The 19847-nt window shown below is 47.1% G+C and overlaps 1 protein-coding gene across 1 annotated transcript in view; it reads left to right on the top strand.

The window, feature by feature from the left end:
* BMP6 (bone morphogenetic protein 6) overlaps window positions 1-19203 on the top strand; it is a gene marked incomplete at its 5' end in the record, with an annotated part of 93501 nt that extends 74298 nt beyond the window's left edge. Inside the window, 5 exons of the mRNA XM_082327650.1 lie at window positions 6962-7110; window positions 8311-8508; window positions 16347-16423; window positions 18725-18835; window positions 18926-19203. Of these exons, the coding sequence (XP_082183776.1) occupies window positions 6962-7110; window positions 8311-8508; window positions 16347-16423; window positions 18725-18835; window positions 18926-19075 (685 nt within the window). The 3' untranslated portion in view covers window positions 19076-19203. The remainder of the gene's footprint in view (window positions 1-6961; window positions 7111-8310; window positions 8509-16346; window positions 16424-18724; window positions 18836-18925) is intronic.
* Between the last annotated feature and the right edge of the window lie 644 nt (window positions 19204-19847).

The following is a 19847-nucleotide window of genomic DNA, read 5'->3' on the forward strand; positions in this document are numbered from 1 at the left end:
CAGAGATACAGGACAGCTTTTTCAGCACGGGGGAGCTTTTATCAGACAGAGCAGTGGTGGTGTGGGGCTGGTAAGTGAGCAGCGAGAAGCTGAGTTTACCTGCCTGTCCCTTCTGGTGTGTTCCCATGTCTGGATGCATCCAGGATGGCTCTCTTCTACCTGTGCCAAATTGCAGACCCCCTCCATAGTGTCCTGGCATCTCCATTTCGTGCTTTTTCCTCCCTGGCTGTCAATCCCTGCAAATTAGTGCCCAGTTGCTGGTCTTCTGCTTCACCTTGGAAGTAACTTCATTTGCAGGCTGACGGCTCTTAATATTTCCTTCCTTGTTTCTAAGGAGCTCTTACAAGTCATGCACATCTCTCCTTGTCCCCTGGCCCACAGATGGTATGGCTTCTTCAGGACAGTTAAAATGAGCCTTACTTCTCATAAAATGATAGAGACTGCCTTTGCTGTCCGTGGCAGCTCATTCCAGGTGCTGGCATTCCCCTGCCTGAGGCTCTCTGTACGAGTGAGCGCTGATTGATTAAATTTTGTATGGTGCTTGTAAATCTTTGGAGTAATGGTCATTTACACATACTAAGTTGTTAAGGTTTTGTATTGCATCTGTTGGCAGTACCTCATGCTGTGTGAGCTCTGCATACAGTCTGTTCTATAAGTAATGAACACTTTTAAATTCAAAGTAGTGCTTACATCTACTGCAAGATGGTGGATCTACAGGTTTGAAAAGGCTGTGATTTCAAAGTTTTAGCTATGCGGAGCTCCGTTCAACTCCGTAAGACTGAGTCAGTTGTGAGAGCAGTTATTAGTCTGTTGTTAGTGAACAAGAGCAAATAATCTTGGTAGTTTGCTATATGCAGGATAATTTCTACAAAAGGTTGATGTCAGTGCAAACCAAAGACCCAGATCCTGAGGTGCACAGAAGAGAAGAGTATTTAGAAAGTGCATTAATTAAAATGTAAATCCCACACACTTCTGCGCAAAATTCCCTTTTGAGAAACTGCTGCTAGGCAGTCTAGACTATTATGTCAACTTGTCTTTGAAGAAAAGTAAACAAAAAGGTTCAGCTGAGGAAAGTTTTAGAGACTTATCGTAATTAATACTTTGGTAAATGGCTGTTGATGCGTAACAATCCTTTAAACACCTGGGTAATTGTGAGCTTTGAAGTTGGGCCAAAAATGTTGTTCCAAGATCTGTAATTAAAATAAGAGACCTTTAACTTGGTCATTTTGAAGGTGAGATTTCTGTTTGTTCTCACTGTCTCCCTGGTAAAACTTCTGCCTGGTCAGGGAAAGAAGGCCAGGGAGGGTGGGAAAGTAAAAAACGTAGTTCAACAGATGCTTCTTTAAATTTAGATTTTTATAGCTTTGGTGTTTTTCCTGTAGCAAAGTTCCATGTTGTAATGTGTACCCAGAACAGAGAAATTATTTTAATGTGAACATTTCACTAAGTAGTAACTAAGATTAACCACTTGACCTCGTTACTAATTTGACTAAATTCTAGTCTAATTAGTGTTCAATTAAAGAGAATTAACACCCAGAGACATTTCGTTGAAAGGTTTACACAGAGGTTTCAGTTAACAAAATATTTATCTTACAGGGGGAAAAGCACTGAAATTAAATGCAAGCTGTTTCTCCTATAAATGCCCTGAGTTACATGGTTGGGATGCCAGTGTTAAGAATAGTAACTATATTTGATATTTATATCTGACAAATCAGCTCACTCTCTGAGGACACTGGAGCTAAATCCTGCCTTCCGAATTACACAGGCCATATTTCTCTGGTAAACTGTGTACTTCTTTCTGTTTATTGCAGCCACTTGTGATTGCTCTGTTGACCTTTGCGTCTCTGTCCTCTTCCAGAGTCTTCTGAAGGCCATGGAAACACTCCCCTTTATTTCTTGGGACTTGAGACCATACTTTAGGGCCCTGATCCAGAACAAAGAGTTCCTCTTCTCAGTTGGGAATCTCTAACTTGCATCTTCCCATTTAATGTCCTCTCTTGTCTCAGGAAAGTTGTTTCAGCTCATTGCCTCAGTTTCTCCTGTTCAGTTGCTTCCCTTTAATAATCTGAGATTAGTACATATTATGCCTGCAGCAGCCTTATTATGGAAATTGTTAACGGAACTCATCCAGATGGTTAAGAACGCTGAAAATAAAGATGAGACTTGTTGGGCACCATAGTGACAATGAGATGACAGTAGCTGTATGAAAACCCAGAGGCAGGTTTAGGCAGAGAGGATGTTAGGAAACTGCCTGTTTTCTTTTCTTTCTTTTCTTATTTTTCTTTTGCCTTCTGTACACTGAATTTGCAAGTCCTGCTGTGGAGGTGCCAGAGGTCCTGTGATGTCCTTGACATGCAGGGTTGCTTGGGCATGAAACTTCTGGACTGACTCTGCTTTCTTCGGCCTGTGCTGAGAGTGAACACTCCCTCTCTGCTCAGCGATGCCGGCTCATGCATTTCTTCCAGCCTCTCTTTTTCTAGTTTTTCCCATTCTTCATGCTCCCTTCCTGTTTCCCTCAGGTCCCGTCTTGTCTCTGTTATTCTCAAATGCTGAAGTTTTCAGATATCCTTCCATTAATGTGATCACATACATGGTTGCGTGCTTTCTCTTGGAAGGCCACTGCCCGCCTCACTGCACAGGATCAATGTCATCACTTAATGACTAGAAATCCAATACTTTGTTTCATGCGACTTCCTCGGTATATGATCCGTTTCTCACCTTCTTGTCCACTCTTCAGATTTTGCTTTGACTGGGGGCTTGCATCTGCTTGTGTGTACCACTCTTCAGCATGGTTTCTGACTGCTTCCTAAACTATTTCGTTTTTTGACATGGCTATAAGGTGAAGCTAGTGGCGTTGTTCTTATTGTGCAGATGAGAAGCTGATGCGTATACCAATGAAGGTTAATTGTCTCTGCTAGGTTTTGTTGCCACTTTCAGATGTTTTTTTTCCTTTCTCCAGCACTGCCCTTTGGCTTGCAGGAACCCCCTGCTCATCTGCTGTGTGTGCTCCAACTTTTGCAACAGGTAGGGCCATAGAGTGTGGACCTGCTAAGCAAACACGGATGGCAAAAATGGTCCCTGCCAAAATCAGCCAACAGGCCAGCATCAGGAGTGGTGACAAGGCTGTGCAGCAGCTTTAGCTCTCATGCTTCTTGTCTTTCTTTTGCAGCGCAGGTGGGAGAGGAATGGAATAAATGTGTTTTCCATGGTCTTCAGAAAGCAGAAGGGGGGGGAATTCAGTTGTGTGGCTGCGTTTCCCTGTGAACACTTGGGCAAGACTGGAAGTGTGAGATTCACATCATTGATGCCTGTCACTGTGTTTGTTGGCAGCCGTGTTGGTGCAAATGGCAGCAGTAGCAGGTTGTAGCCCTCTGTGAGCCATCGGTGCAGGAAGATGCTAGTAGTTTCCCAACTACTTCTAGAAGCAGAGGGATGCTGAGTCTGGAATAATGGGCCTGATCCACAGAGGTGTGGTGGCCATGGGTACTTTCTACTCCCTTTTCTCTGCAGACCTTTTCCTTTTATCCAGGGTCTTTCCATCTAGTCCTTGCATGTCCATGTGTCCCCCACGACTGCAGCAAATCCTTCACCCTTCCCATCTAATTCAATATTCTTTCCCTTCCACCTGGGGCCAGCCTGGGAGATCTCCCAGTCTCTGTTCTGAGATCAGACATAGTATGGCTTTTTTGCAGGAGTAGCAAGTACATTTCTTCTTGGCCATGTGGCTGTAGGGAAGAGCAGATTCTCCTCAGGTGATACATGGTATTTGGTTTACCAAGGGGGAAAGGAGGGGAAAGTACGTTCCCTGCATACAGAAAGTGCAGAGGAGTTTGTTGCTAAGCTCTGAATCTCTGTTGAGCCTGTGTGGGCAGCAGTTTTCAAGTACTTACTGCTTGGCAAAATTTGAGGTGATTTTCTTAAAGGAGGAAGGACATACAAAATTTCTATTCTGAAAAAATAAAGGAGTGGTTAAAGACTCTCAGTTAAATAGTTGGGATTCTTTTTTATGTGAGTAAATTCTGTTTGTTTTTTTTTTCTCTAATTTTGTCTTTGGAAATAAGTGACTGAATATTTTTTTAAAACCTTCATGCCAAAACCAAAGCTAGTAAGAAATGATATGCAATTTTGTGCAGCCTGGTGCAGTTTAGGTGACAAACATTAATTGAAAACAGGCTTCAGCAGAAAGTATTAGGATGTGTTACCCGCTAGCATTACTACTATGACCTACAATACCTGTGGGGTGAAGCTTCAGTGTTTGCTTCATCTGGTCGAACAATGCAAAAGTCAGTTGAATAGCAGAACTGATTGAAAACCAGTCCCGTATGAAACTTTTTGCAAAGAGTTAACTGGATTGGAAAGCCTAGTTGTCTATTTTTCTGCATTTTACAAAGGAATAGAAATCTTTCCAAAGTGAGTGTGACATACCGGGATAAAGAGGAACATTGTTGTTTGGTAGAATTGTTCCTTGGTCAGGCAGTTTGCTTATTACATTATGGAGGACACTAAGATGGGGGAGACCCACTGGAAGGCAAGTCCATATTTTAAGTAATCTAATAATGATGGAGGTTCCGTTTGGGGGAAAAAAAAGCATGATTTGGTAGGAAGACGAATTGCATTTGCACATGAAAAATCAGTGATGTGAATACACCCTAGGAAGTGACTGAGTCCTTTGCGGTTTAGCAGCATGAATCTAAAGATTATAGTGGATCACAAGGTGAACATGAGTTAACAGTGTGAGTTTTGTGAAGAAGCCAAAATCATATTCCGAGATGTATGAGTAGAGGCATAGTCTGTGAGACGCATCAAGATTATCCTTCCACTGTACTCGGCATCAGTGAGATCTTGATCTGAGTTGGGTCTATAAAGAGCAATGAGAAGAGTGAAAGTCTATAAAGAGTGGCTTGCAAGGAAAGACTGAAGATGATGTTTTAATAAGAAGAGAAGATTGTTGTGGCATTTAAGTTAGATATGGAGAAAGACAAAAAAAAAAAAAAAGTGCTTCAAGTGAAACCCATTTCAGTTTCCTGGAAAGATGGTGGAGTTCCTGAGGCTGGAAATCTATAAGATCAGGTCAGGCAAACGTCTCTCAGGAGTGACATGGATGTAGTTGATCCTGCCTGGAGTTCAGGGGAATGGGCTAGATGGTGGCATGTGGTCCTTTCAGGCTTTACAGCTCTCTGATGTCCAAGTGTCTTCCTAAAGTACAAGGCAATGGGAATATAAGCTCTGAGCTGCCTCTTCATGTTTTTGTAGACCTGACTAATCCCATGTGATTGAGTGTTCAGGAGGGTTTGCTCTTACAGAGTTCCCAGCGGCTCTGCAGCCAGACACGTTTGGTTTGGGGGGATGTAATGCCGAAGTTACTCTAGTCTGGAGGCTCCAGTGGGACACTGCCTGGAGCGGGTGGGTGCCGGGGAGGGGGAGTATGGCACTTAGAGGAGGGGATGTGGGACAGGAGATAAAAAAGCAACTGGTGTGAGGAGGAAGGTCAGAACAGGTGCTAGGAAGACCGCTTTTCAGGTATAGTCCATTTCAAGCATTGGAGAGGACCAATGTGTAAGTCATATTCAGAGGTGGGAATGATCTAGCAGTTCATGCCTCTCTTAAACCTGGAGAGGGGAAGAGTGGTCTCAGCTGCAGCTGCTGTTTGCGGTCTCCTTTAAGCAACACTTCAGTTTATATACGCTGCCTGGGAAAGCCCAAATCTTTCAACCTTAAGGTTTCCAAAACATGTAGCAGCTGGCCAGCCCCAGCCACTCGCTGCTGTTGGAGGTGAAGGTCAGAGTTGTTCCTGAACCGTCTTCGCGTTGGAGGAGCAGTAGCAAAGACTCCTGTGGGAAAGGCTGCTGAGTCAACCACAGAGCGTGCGGCTACCAGTGAGGCGGAGGAAAGCCTCCATGCTGTAAAAATAGCTGCACTAGGAGCCCTAATATACTTAAGTGCTTATTTTTCCATGTGTGATCTCATGCAAACCAAGCTGCTGGGCAGTATGACATAGTAGTTGGCCAAAAATAAAATGTAACTCAATCAAAACATTTTTTCTGAAGTTAACCTTTGATGGGTGGAAGGGACAGGTACCCTGTTTTCTCATTTCCATTAAGTTATTTTTGGAAAAAAAAAATCTACGGGGGAAAGACAGGTGAAGATGGGATTGACACCTGGTATCCATTTTGTGATGACGGCCCCAGGTTAAGGGTAGGAATTGTAGGTCTCTTGCACAGGAAAGTTATGCCTATAATACAGTGAGAAAATGTACATGGGATTTCTCTGGGTGCTCCTCCAGCTGATTTCATTGAGCTGAGTTTTGGTGGGCATTTGATGCTGCAAAAAAGGTATAGACTTGATAGCATTTGAAGCAGAAGCCCGGGAAGGAGACTGAGTACCAACAGCCTTTGAACAAGGCGCTCTAATCCCTGTCAATAAGCCTTAGAAAAATTTCTTTAGATGCCTTTAGAGGGTCATTTTCCTTCACTGTTTGATGCTTGGCCTGTTAGGTGATTTTTTTGTTTGTTTGATTGGGTTTTTTTGTCAATTGTGGTAGATCTGTGTTGTGGAAGGTGGGCTGAAACCACAAAACCCCTTTGACAAAAGCCATTGAGTGCCTGGAAACGCTGGTAGTTTGACCACTGTCGTGCCAGAGCTAGCATTACACTCTTCAGGAAGAAGAGTGGCTTACGAATCCTTGGCTGGTGGAGAAAAACCCAGACCTAAGGACTAGGATTGCTTTCCTCCAGCCTAGAAAATGGTGAAAAACCTTTGTAATCTTGAATTTCACGTGCAGAAGTATGTGCATCTCATGGCAAAACTCTGGATAAAAACAGGCAGATTTGGAGGATTGTTTTTTTTCCTAGCTATTAACATCACTTTTACTTATTTCAGGTTTTCCTGTTTCTGTAACAGCAAAAGCCAGGGGAGAAAATCCCAGACATCACAATCTTGTCATTATGCTTCTCTTCTGCAGGGCCTCTGACCTGTTTCTGCTGGACACGCGGGCGGTGTGGGCCTCGGAAGAGGGCTGGCTGGAGTTTGATGTCACTGCCACCAGTAACATGTGGGTGATGAACCCTCAGCACAACATGGGGCTGCAGCTGAGCGTGGTGACCCGGGATGGTAGGTTACGAGCCAGTTAATGCGAGTAACCTCGCGAGCCTCTTGGATGCTGTCTAGAAGTGGTGCTAACAGAGTCCAGTCATGATGTGGGGAGTGAGCACCCTGCCTTTGTAGACAGCTGTAGCCAGCACCTTGAGCAAAGCGTCTGAGGGCACAGATTGAGGGCTGTCAGCTTCTTGGCTGTCTCATGGCAGATGTCTTTCCCCGTGAGTGAGGTCAGGTGTCTCTGAACAGTACCAGGATGAGGTGGTGGAGGTGGGCTGGGGCAGGGTCCTGGTTCCTGAGTTGGAGGTGGAAGGGGGCATGGAGCTGGGATCCCAGGTGGGGTGAGAGGAAGAGAAGAGGGCAAGTATATGGGTATGGACCTCCCCACGTGGGCTTATGGCAGCCCTGCTGGTTGCTGTAGCTGCTGTCGCTGCTCAGATCTCATCAAACCTGAGGTGGAGAAGTGATGCCGTCGCTGTGTGGGGCTGGTCCCTCCAAGGACAGCTGCAATGATAGCATTTCACAGCCCACAGAAACTTCAAAAGGTGGAAAAGGAGAGAAGAGACTGCAAAAAAGCATGAAATTGATTGTTGGAAGATAAGCAGTGGGGAAGGAGAGGACCTAGATGAGCAGAAGGTGACCAAAAAGATGACAGTGGCATCTTTCCTCTGTAGGAACAAGTCTCCAACCTTATGTTTTCTTCCTATTGCTTCATGCTGGAGTTTGAAACACCTGTGGGGTCAAGTGAGACCAGAGGGGCTGTCCACTGTTCTCCCTGAGGAAATGTTAGTGCCAGCCTCCCCCTCCCTAAAGGGGCTGAGAGCCCATCCCTGTGCTCCTGACAAAAGCATCCCATCGCTTTGCCCTCCGCTTTCCCTAGAGGTCTCCTAATCCCATCTCCAATTTCATGACACGTCTGGGTTTTGCGTTTTATATATCTGCCTGTATACCTCATCAATGCCTAAACCAGAGTAGAGACACCACAGGGATACCAAAGAGCCAGGTGCTGCGGTGGAGCCTCTTGTCCGGGATGGATGAAGTGCTGTTGTAAAAATGTCCATAGGTCGTGGTGGCAGGAGGGGAGTGTTTAGTGGTAAAAGAAGAAGAGTGTGAGCAAGAAGAAAGGAAACACTGCTCATGGGGATGCCATGATTCTGGAAGGAGCAATCCAACAGCGCCGTTTCTCTAACACTCACTTTTCTGTTTGGTTTCAAGGTTTCAGCGTAAATCCTAGAGAAGCAGGCCTTATAGGCCGAGATGGCCCTTACGACAAACAGCCTTTCATGGTGGCCTTCTTCAAAGTGAGTGAAGTTCATGTTCGGACCACGAGGTCAGCGACGAGCAGGCGCAGGCAACAGAGTCGCAACCGCTCCACCCAGGCTCAGGATGTTTCCCGGGTGTCTAGCGTCACAGGTAATCATGCAACACCCGTTTTGTCTGGAAGCTGGGGCGACTTCTTGTAATGTTTCTATTATTTGCTTTGGAGTGCAAAAGCAAGAAGGGGGGATGTGAGGTGGGATGCTCTTCCTTGGGGGAACAGGTTACACCTGCAAGGGGATGGGAGAGGGAGTCTCACATAATGAGACTTACAGGAGTCCTCTTGAATCCAGGGTGGAGTCCAGACCCCCGTGTGAAGTTGCAGCCATTGAATTCAGGGGGTTGAGGCATTTTAACTCCGAATTTTGTGCTTGTAGGTTGCTTGCTATGCAGTATTTGCCTAGAATTATGCCACATGAAATGCAGTATTTAAAAGATTCCATCTCTGCGTACACTGAGATTTATGGTATTGCACATACACATTTCCAGCAGAGTCCTCCTTTTGGTTTTCTTTGGAAAAACCCTGGTAGAACAGCATGAGATCTTTTTTTTTTTTTTTTTTTCCCCTTTTGAGAACAGCAGTGTATACAAGGTGAAGTGCATTTCCAGGCAGGCAAAGAGGCTTGCCTGTTTTCTGCGGAAAGGTTGCAGAAAGGTTGCGTGTTGCAAGTGTTGTACAGCAGCCTTGCGAGTGCTGTTGTGGGTTGGTGGGACAATAGAATAACTCTGAAATTTTGACAACAATTGAGACTGTCCTGTCTTCTAAGTCTTGTCTGTTTTCCAGCCACTCTGCCCTGCATCACAGTGCTGCAAGTCCTTCATTCATTGAGTACCTTCTTTCCTCTCAAACATTTCAGCCAGTTCCAAGTCACTTGATTAATTTGCTTATGCTGCCCCCTTCATTTCCAATAGGATCCGTGCTCTTCCTCTGCCTAGAAATGACTATACCCCAAGGAAGAGAGGCAGCTGTATTTTTCAGTCTGCGTCCAGACACAGCACGGGAAGATGAGCCAGCATTGCCGAAACTTAGCCAGTGTGCATCCGTAGGCTGTCCCCTGCTGTTGCATGCTCGGGTTGTGGGTGAGCCACGCTGCACCTGAGGTGACCTTGTGCTGGCCATGGCGCTGGGAGCCTGCAGGGAGCCAGAGCCAGGTTGGGAACCCTTCCAGGGCTGGTGGCCAGGCTTTGGGCATGGCTATGTGCCGATGCAGCCCTATTGCTCCAGCCCAGCATGGTGATGGACTTGCCTTTTGGGCTCGTGCGTGCCAGCAGTAGTTGGCCGCAAGCGGCCATTGCATGTCCTCGTGGTGCACGCCGCATCATGGCTGTGGGTTCCCACGCCATGCCGTGGAAGTGCCAGATTCAGTTAGGTGTGAAATACCGCTTCACGGATTTTAAGGGGAGGAGGAGCGATTCGGTCCTGCAGTCTGACCTCCCTGAGGGAGGCCGGCCAGTGTGGCATTGCCAGAGGAGTTATCGTCTAATCTGGCATGAGAGCCTTCTGCCAGCCCTGCAGGTGGAGCTGTCTCTCGGTCCTAATTGCTGAGACGTGCTTTGCTCCTGGTTTTCCTTGGGGTCTCCAAGCTGCAGTTTTAAAAGTGAGCATCACAACTGCTCACTGGGTTACTTTCCCATGTGATGGGCTTGCCAAGGGCATAGGCAATTTATTTATCTGGGCCCTATAAGCAATAAGCCCAGCCATTACGCAGGCAGTGTGCAATTCTCCCACTCAGGTGGGCTCGGCTGCTGCCCTCCCTTCATCACGAGAGGCAATTTTTTAATGCATTCACAGCACTTTGGGAAAGTTACTTGCTGCATTGCTGTTTTGTGGCACTGGTAGTGGAGTCAGGATATGCTCCAACTTTCTCTCCCTAGCTCTGCAAGCTTCACAGTGCTAAAAACAAATTTTCACTACTATTAAATCAGGCGACGTGACTCAAAGCTCCAGAGGGAGCAGATATATTGGGCAAAAAGGGCCATTTTTACATCGCTGCTTTCTTGACTACACCACACATCAGGTCGTAAAATTATAAAACGACAAAAAGGGAAAAAATAGCTGGTCATTCTGTGGTCTCAAGGGCTTTTTTGAGCTCTTCTAGCTCAAAGCCAGCTTTAATTTAAAACCTGGAATTTGGCAGTTCAGTAGTCAACAAGGTATAGTTGAGCCTCTGTGGATTTAAGGCGGGGGAAAGGAGGGGAATTTAAAGTTAAGATGTATGTTTGGTTGGTTTCTGTGTTTAGAAAAGAGAGACTGCATCAGCTTATTTTCCTTTCTAAGTGTGACACTCCTAGACTCTGTTCTCCTTAAGAAGTGGTTGATTTAATAGCCCAAGAGGCACCGATGACCGATATGCGTTTTTAGCGTTAGAGAGATCACAGGGATTTTTTCTTTTTCAGTTGTGTGGGTTCCTACATCTCTGCCCTGATGATGCACGATGGGGCTGGGCAAGCATTTGCCCCAGGATGAAGCAGGACGCAAGCCTGGGGGTTACCCTGAAGGCTGCTTTGCTCTTCTGAGGGTGCCCTGATGCATCTGGACCCAAAGTGGGTGCAGAATTAGAATGCTGCCATCCCCTTCTGTGCATCTCCCCGCCTGCGCGTCTTCCTCTCTCGCTGTATCTTACATCTTGTCAGATTTTTGGTCTGTGCTCTTCCCTGAGCCAGGATTGCCGCTGCCTGTCAGGGCTTGAGGGCAGTTTCTCCCCTGGAGAGCAAGGCAGCTGGCTGGTGTTGATGGTTTTTTTGGTAGATTGAACCTTCCTTCCTCTATGTTAGTGAATACACAGGGTTTTCTTTCTTCAGTCCAGAAATGAACCCCTTTTCCAAAAGATGCTGTGAGTTGGGCTAGGTCTGTTTAAAACAGCCCCATTTACTATCTAAATATGGAAAGCATTTCAAGTGCTGCAGTTCAGAGCACATGAAGTGGGCTGCTGGGCTGGTACTGGATCTGGTGAGCCGTGGGGCTACGTGAAGGCATGCTGCTATGTACGGGAATGGGACCCCGCTGTGCTCCCTTTGATGTGCACTTGCTGTCCTGCAGTCAGTACCAAGTGCTCAGATGCTAAGGTTATGGCTGTGGCATAAGAATCTCAATGATCTGTATTTTTTCGCCAAGAATGCTCATTTCCCTGTATTATAAACACGTAATTATGACTGGCTTATATAAAGCAGAACTGAGTAACCCCCATGGTTATAAACTGCTTTGACATAGAGTCCTGCGTCAATGCATTCCTGGAGCCAAGCTCTGTTTTCTGCAGAAGGAGGATGAACGGGAAGAAAAGGAAGTATTTTCGTCTGTTGAGGCCATATGCCAGCTCTGGCCCAGGACATGGAGGAACGAGGTGGGTGGGAGGAGCATGCAGGTGTTTCTCTTCTGTTTGCAAGATCTGGAGGCCCTCGCACAGCCGTGTCTTGCGGTGGGTTTAGCTCATGCTCTCAGACTCCAGGCTGACCCTCTCGTTAACCTGAAGAGATGGGGACTCTCTTCAATGTAACAGACGGTGACCCGTGAGCATAAGAACTTTGCTGCTGTACAGCCAGCTCCTCTGTGAGCTACCTGAGTGCTGTTCTCTGTGCGGGGCTGTCTCCTTGCCCAGTGGCAATAACCCTTCTCTTCTGCAAGTCAGCCTTCAGGCCCATCCCTTCCCATCAGCCCCTCCTTATGGAGAGAGTTGCATTTAAATGTCTGACTTCGGGCTGCACTTGCTGTTCTGAGTGTAACTCATGCAACACCCCTTTTTGAGTCCTCCTTTTTAGCCACCCCAGGGCCTCCGGGACTGGTGTGAGGTGCTCCGTGAGAAATGGAGGGGCCCTCCAAGTGGCCTTTCCTTCTGGCAGACGTGCACGGCACCAGGCAGATTTCCCCACGTGTACGGGAACTAAATACCGCAAAGGGCAGCATGCACAAACACTGGAGGCAAATAGGGCCAAACGCTTTCACGGTAGCAAGGGTCTTGTTAATAAACATCATTATCTCACAGCCAATCTTCCCTTTAGTAGAGCGCTCGGATGCAGAGCGGAGCGGCGTGGCCAGCGTTTCTGTATGTGCCTTCACATGCGGGGCCATGTAAGCCCGACATCTCCCCTTCTTCCCACCCAAGCAGATCGCTTTCATGTGAAGTGGGCTGTTATTAACTGCGTGATCAGTTTACACCAGCTTTATCCGGACAAATCGCCAAAGTCAAACACCAAGAAGAAGGGGCTGGCCTTGGAGACCTCTGTCAAAGCTATTTTGGTCCACAGAAGCAATTAATTACCGTGTGGAATTTGGTAAGCTGGCACCTTGGGAGCAGCAAGGGTGTTCTCAGATGGATCGACCTCAGTAAATATTTATGTATTCTTTGCCAGCACTTAACGTGGGAGAGGTTATAGGAAATCTAAGGTGGGTGCATAAGTATCTGTAGGAGGAAGACCATTAGGGTCGGGCTATTCTCTCTCCCCTTTCAGCAACGCAGATGGCAGTGTCCAGCCTTAAGAGAAACATCTGCGCTTGCAGAAAGTCAGACTTGGGTTCTGGTGAAGGCAGACAACGTTCAGTGCAAACAAGCCGCAGAGACAAGCCGTCTTAACCGTGCTCTTTTAACTGTGCTGCCCTGGAAGTTATTTTTAAGTACAGAACTAGGGGTTTGGGTTTTTTTAAAATCTCTGTTTTAGACAAAATAGTTTGCAGTGTGATTAAATGCAGTGCCTTGTAAATGCCAAGCTAGTGTTTCTGAATTGGTACATTCAGGGGAAAAAAGAGATGATTTTACTAAACCCACAATGAGCCTATAGGAGCTCCCAAAGCAGCTCCCTAAACTCACAGAGGTTTTGAAGGTCTCTGGCAAGCAATCCTTGCAAATTGTGTCGTGGCAGCGTAAGCCGGCCCTGCAGCATCCCCCAGCTGCAGGCTGCCTCCGCTCGGCCTCCTGGCTCCCCGCTGCAGGGCTGCCGAGGAGGGACACATACCCTGTTACCCCTGGGATGCTGGGTCTTGCACTGCGAACCACCTCAAACGGCAATTTGGGCTAAAACAATTGAGCACGCTCGACTGGGGTAGCTGATACTGCTTTCCAGGCTTTGGAGAAAATGTGTCGTGGAGGCCAGCTTCAGTAGCTCAGTAAGCCTTACCTCACCGCCAAAACCCCTTTACTGTGCGGATTCCTCTTTTTTCAGGCTCAAAATTGGATGTGCATGGCTCTAGGGCATATGCCGAGCTCCCAGCCGTAGGGGATGGATTGTTAGCACGTGCATCTGTATTGCTGCTTTTCCCCCATTCAGAAAGCCACTGCTAAGGGTAGATTAAAGGTTTGTAACATCCCTAAAGCTGGGCTAAAGTAGATTGCTTAAAGTAGCCATGGTAGGCAAACATGTAACAAGAAGAGGGCAGGGGAGCTTGGGATGAGGGTTAACAGGGGAGAGTGCAGATCCTGGGAGGGGGGATGTTTAATATGTTGGCATTTAAGAAAGCAAAGGCTGAGTTTGGGCAAGTGAGGAGGAAGAGCTGTCTGTGGCTATGCCGGTGCTCGATGCCCAGTGTGAATCGGGTGACTCTCCTGCCAGCCAGTGAACCAGGGCACATTTTGGGGAGCCAATTTCAGGCAGCATGAGAGAGGACACATTCATAAGATGTTCTGCTTCATGTAGCTTGTTAAGCAGCTCTTTTTTTCCTTTGTTTTCTTAAACTTGTGATTGCTCACAGCCTTTCTTCCCACTCCTGTTTTCTCTGCCTCCCTTGCCTTCTCCCCTTTCCCATAGCTGATTTGGGTAAATTGTCGGTGGATTTGGAACATAGCGTAGTTCTGCCCACTCGGTTGTGAACAGATCAACTCCGCTGTAACTCCTTGTCAAATACAGATGGGTTTCCCCTAAGGAAACAACATATTTCCCATTGAAGAACAATGAAGTCGTGTTTCTCAGGTACTTAAATGAAAGCCTTTGACCACTAAAAGTATCTTCTGCTTGCTTTTTTCCCTTGTTATGACCAGATCATTTAGAAACATCACAAGCTAGAAATTTGCTCCTGGGCTGAGCCAGGGACTGAAAAACTTCATCTGAAAAAAAAACACCACACCCTGGTTTCTACTGGGTATGTCTGGTTTGGAAATGGAAAGCTTGAACAGAGAGACTCGCCTCCGTCCTTGCTACCGAGGGCTCCTGAAAGAGCGAATGTTTATGCTGCAGGAGGCTGTTAACCAGCTCTGCTCACCTGATTCAATCTGTGATTGAAGCGAAGCTATTGAAAGTCTGAAATGCAATCCTTAAAGTTTAAAACCCAAACTGCTTCTAAAAACAACTCTCTAATCTTTGGTGGTTTGGAGGCTAGGTTTGAGGTGTAGGGTTTTTTCAGACCTCAGTGTTAACTGTACCCAGCTGTAATGCTGTGCTGCCCTTAATGTCAGTTGGATGTGCTTTTAGTATTATAGTTTTTCTTTTGAATAAATATTTGCATTTGTAGTTCCCAAACTTTGGGGGGGGTGGAGGAGGGAAGAAAAAGAAAGGCTTATTCAGAGCCAAGGAAAAAGTCACTAAAAATATTTTTCTATCCCAGCTGCCGCATTTGGGCAAAGCTGCGCTGGGAGGGTGCCCTTTCAAGCCGCGTTAGGGGTGCCGGCAGGGGCTGGTTAGCCGAAAGGCCCAGGGCGGTGGGAGGCAGGCGCATCAGCATCTGCCTGCTGACGGAAGCGCCTTTACTTGCAAATGAGGCGTGTGAGAGGAGCGGAGGCCCCTGCGGGTAAGGCACCGGAGGAAAACATGGCCAGTCTGGGTCCAGCTCTGGGACGAACGCACACGTGTCTCTGCATGGACGGACCTGGGCTCCCACACTGCTCGGCCGAATTTGCCGCCATCTCTTCTCCTCGTGCTTCCCATCGGGCGTGAAGCGTCGGTTCAGCAGCCATAGCCGGTGGCCAAGCCACCCCGCTGCGAAGGTGGTTTCTGTGGCCGCTGCGCTGAGGTCCGGCAGCCGCCCGAGGCGTGACGGAATCAGCCACCACTCGTCAAGGCTGGATTTGTGCAGCCACCCGGGGGTGAAAGGCCCCTCTGTCACGGCTCAGCTCCTCCGCTCGCTGTGGTTCCAGGTGTTCGCGTGCGGAGCCGCCTCTCTTTCCAAATATAAATGGGAAATTCCACTCGCTGTCAAAAGCTGCATTTTGTAGGGCCATCGGGAGCAGCTCCTGCAGTACCTTGCGCCACGGCAAGGGGGAAGGTCTCTGGTCAGGGCTTTGCACCCTGCGCCCCCACTCGTCCATTCAGTATTGGCACTAAGGAGCAAGTCAATGTTGAGAGTGTGTCAAATCCTGTGTCATCTGCAGATAAGCAGGTTATGGGAAGGAGAAACTTGTTTTTCAGAGCATGGCTTGTAAAGGTCCAAGAGTAGAGGTGGTGCGTGGAGCCATGTGTGATGTCCGGGGCAGGCTGGGGGTAAGGCCCATAGGGATGGGGACATGGCTTCGCTGCCTGTGGGACATCTTAGCTGTTAAGGCCTTCTGCTAACCAGTACAGGGGCACAAGGTAATGATTAACCTTCCTGGGGCTGTAATTCTGTTGGTTTTGAGCTTACCACCTAGGGCGGCACACATGGGAAACCGCGGCCGAGGAAGCGGAGTGAGTTTGAGCACGCAGCAGGGATGCAGCCTGTGCTGGACTGAAGGAGTAGATTTATTTTTAAGAAGTCATTTTACTGGAGGTGTTTTACAAGCACTGCTTGTCAAGTTATTAAAGGCAGCTGAAGGAATTATAATCAAGTCACTGTTACTTGGGTGCCTCTATTCCCCTAGGCATCTTAAAAGCTTCAGGCCTGTTTTGGATGTCCCTCAACACCCTGATCCTTATGGCTGCTGAGGGAGCTTGCCATTTCTCGCTGCTGAGCCCACAGCATGCACACATCTGGCCAGCTGTGCCCTCCAGCGATGCTCTACTTTCTAAATTCCTGTTTTGTTCTTTTTCTTTTACAGATTACAACAGCAGTGACTTAAAAACAGCATGCAGAAAGCATGAGCTTTACGTTAGCTTCCAAGACTTGGGATGGCAGGTGTGTGATGTTTCTCTCCGGGTAAACTAGACGTTTTGTTATGAAATGTTATCTAAACAGTGTCACGGTAATTCCACTCGAGGCTGCCATTATGCTTTAAAATGTCCCTTGTGCCTCCTCACTAAAACCAGTCACAGGGAAGGGCAAATAAATATTGATAGTTGTGACATTTGATAAGATCCAGAGGAAGCTTGATACTTTATGAGATTCAAGTATACAGTCCTTCTCTGTCACTCATGGGAGTCACAGTATGGGCAAGGGCTCATATCGATGTACCTCTAATGATAAGAAAAAAAAATCTGATGTTAAGCAGTGATTTTAACGAAATCAAGTTTTTTCTAGTGATCAGCCTAATTTTAACCTTGGCCAATGTGTTGAAATCCCCCACCCCTGCCCTACAATTGGCACTGGCTGCGGTAGGTGGATTGAAGACTGCGTTTAGTTGCAACACTGTGAGGCTGGAGTTGTTTAGAGTAGGTTATTTAGGACCAGGCCATCGTGTCATCAAACATCACGCTTCAAAGAATGCCCTCATCTTCTCTTTTGAAAAAAAATTTTTTTTTTCATTTTTTTATTCTTTCATTCAGTACTTTTGTGAGGGAGGTCCCATTTCTATCAGCTAATGTTTTTACCAGATTATAGTTCAGGATGCCAGGGCTGCCCCCGCTTCTTCTGTAATACCCTACACATGACCGTCCTCTCCCAGCTAATGGGACAGCAGCATTTTTTGTACCTTATGTCAACTCCAGCCCACTGGCCGCAACTGTGGCTGCGTGCTGACGCCGCTCCCCGTTACTTGTTAGTGGCTTTTCTTTTTACTTGTGCACAGTCTTTCCACCTCCTCCTTCGCTCGCTTGCCCCGCTTGCAGGCAGGAAGCATATTCCAGTTGTGAAGTTCATGGTCTCAGAGGCACTACCTTCACCTCTCTAGCTGCAGGCTTGAGCAGAAAAGTAAGATGCTGCCAAAGGAAGGCCACAGACCAGCAGGGCTCTTTGCAGGACTTGGAATCCAGATCCTACTTGTTGTAGGGAGATGATGGAGGCAGGGCAGCAACCCCGCAGCTGTTGGGCACTGCTATCTCCTTCAGAACACCCATCAATTTTTTTAGCATCAATTTTTTTTTTAGCAGCAGAGCACTTCCCTTAGTCTTATACTGCATTAAACCACAGATTTAATTACACAGTCTGTACTGGCTTTTGTAGCAGGAGAGTGACTCTCTTATGAAAAGCAGCTCAGTTTACCAGGAACAAATTATGGGTGAGCTAGTACAGTAAAATGAAGGGGTGGCTTTGCTATGCCCAGGTATCCTCATGTTAGCAATCAAACAGCAAACCGGCTAGCAAAGCTGCAGCAACAACAGTCGCTGGCTGCTCAGGCCTGCTGCAGCAAAATTCAAGCTAACCCAGGTAACTGTTGTCAGCTGAAGGGGAAATCGTCTAAGAATTATGTGCATGTGAAGAGCACCAGTAGGTCCTCCTGCAGGGTGACCTGCAGAGCCTGACACCGAGGGAGGCGAAATGTCTCTTGCTAAGCGGTGATGCTTTTAATTTACCTTTGGCTCTTTTGTGTCAGCAGCTGTAATTTTTTTTATTAGCCCTTTGGCGAAGAGTCACCTTCTTCCATGGCATGGCACTCAGATCACCACCGCGGCCACCTGCCTGCACACGCAGCTGAGGGTGGCTGTCCTGCCCCTCCTTGAGGAGCCTGGCAGAGGTGGAGGTGGTGTTACGCAGCTGAAACTTCCCACAGTGGCCTTAGCAGCCTAGCGTCCCTGTGTAAGAGTGTATCAGGTAGAGTGTCTGTGAGGCACCACACCAGTGTTTTATATTCCTGTTCTGGAGCTCCCTGGCTGAATTGTGCACGCACACGTGTACAGGTATGTTATTTTCTCCAGGAGGGGACACCAGCTGAGGCTGTGATTCAACCTAGGAAAGGTAGTTCAGCCAGAGGGCCTAACCTGCAGGAAATGTTGGAGCATAAAGGCATCCAAACCACAATCCCCACAAGGCAACCCAGCAAGAGTTTTAGGAATAAAACTCTTTTAGTTCGTGGCAGTTACGCTGTGCATAGATGTGCACCATTCTTTGGACATTAAAATCAGTGTGTCCGTGGAAAAGTCATGGCTCAAAAAAAAAAACAAAAACAAAAAGCCAAAACCCTAACAGTTTCAGTGAAAACACATTTTCACCCTCAAGAAAAAAGTTAGTGGAAAATTTTCAGCTGCTCTTAATTGCATGCAGTTGTCTGTACAAGTTGGCAACCTTTTAATTTGAATCACGTTCTGTTTGTTTCCTAAAAAGGACTGGATAATCGCTCCGAAGGGCTACGCAGCCAACTACTGTGATGGGGAGTGCTCCTTCCCACTCAACGCCCATATGAACGCAACCAATCATGCCATTGTACAAACTCTGGTAAGTCTCCAGAAAGCTCGATGCCAAACCAATAGGTGAATTTGTAAACAAGTTACCATTGTCTGAGTTGTGTTTTCTCTTTGGCAACAGGTTCATCTTATGAATCCTGATTACGTTCCCAAACCATGCTGTGCACCTACCAAACTAAATGCCATATCTGTTCTTTATTTCGATGATAATTCTAATGTAATCTTGAAGAAATACAGGAATATGGTAGTAAGAGCTTGTGGATGTCACTGACAAACAGTCTTCACACGGACTCTGTGATTCTGCCCTGAACTTCCATCCTACCTTCCATGCTTTCATGAACTAGCTGACCTTGGAGAAAAAAATAATTGACGCACCACCTTTTAGAACACCATGTACGTGCCTTGTGGGAGGAAGGGGTGTGGGGACCACACGCTGAGGCGCAAGCAAACCGCTGGACTTCTTACAGACTGACCCCATGCCACGGTGGCTGCACAGCTCTGCAGAGCCGGGGCATGCAAAGCAGCAATATGCCCATGCTTTATTTAGCTGGGACGGTCTTAATCTCGCATAGCGGCTTGGCTTGGATGTGTGCTGAAGTTTTACCAGATGGGCACCCACCACCCAAAACAAGTGAGTTTTTTTGTGGGGGGGAAGACGAGGGGAGAGTCAGGGAAGCTAGAGTAGAGAAAGTGGTGTTAGTACTTCAGACTTAGAGCATACGTCTTGTACAAGATAATAAAAAATTCCTAAGGTTAGGAATTGCCTTTTGTCTAGAAGGACCAGTTACCACACCTCAACTGTTAGCCTCCTCCTGAAATGTCATGACAGTAAGCATCTTAAATTGTGCCAAAGCAAATGTTTCAGTTCTCTTATTCTCCAAGCACAGTTTAAGAGTAGTCCTGCAAGCGTAAGCTGGCTGGGCTGCACCCTGTGTTAGAAACACTAGTGTGAACTCAGCCCCTGGCTGGTCTTGCCCATTTGCTGTTTGACTGAGCAGTAAAACTTTATACTCTTGTTCTTATGCAACTTCCTTCCACTCCCC

This window comes from Platalea leucorodia (genome assembly GCF_965183815.1).
Source record: "Platalea leucorodia genome assembly, chromosome: 1".
Lineage (NCBI taxonomy): Eukaryota > Metazoa > Chordata > Aves > Pelecaniformes > Threskiornithidae > Platalea > Platalea leucorodia.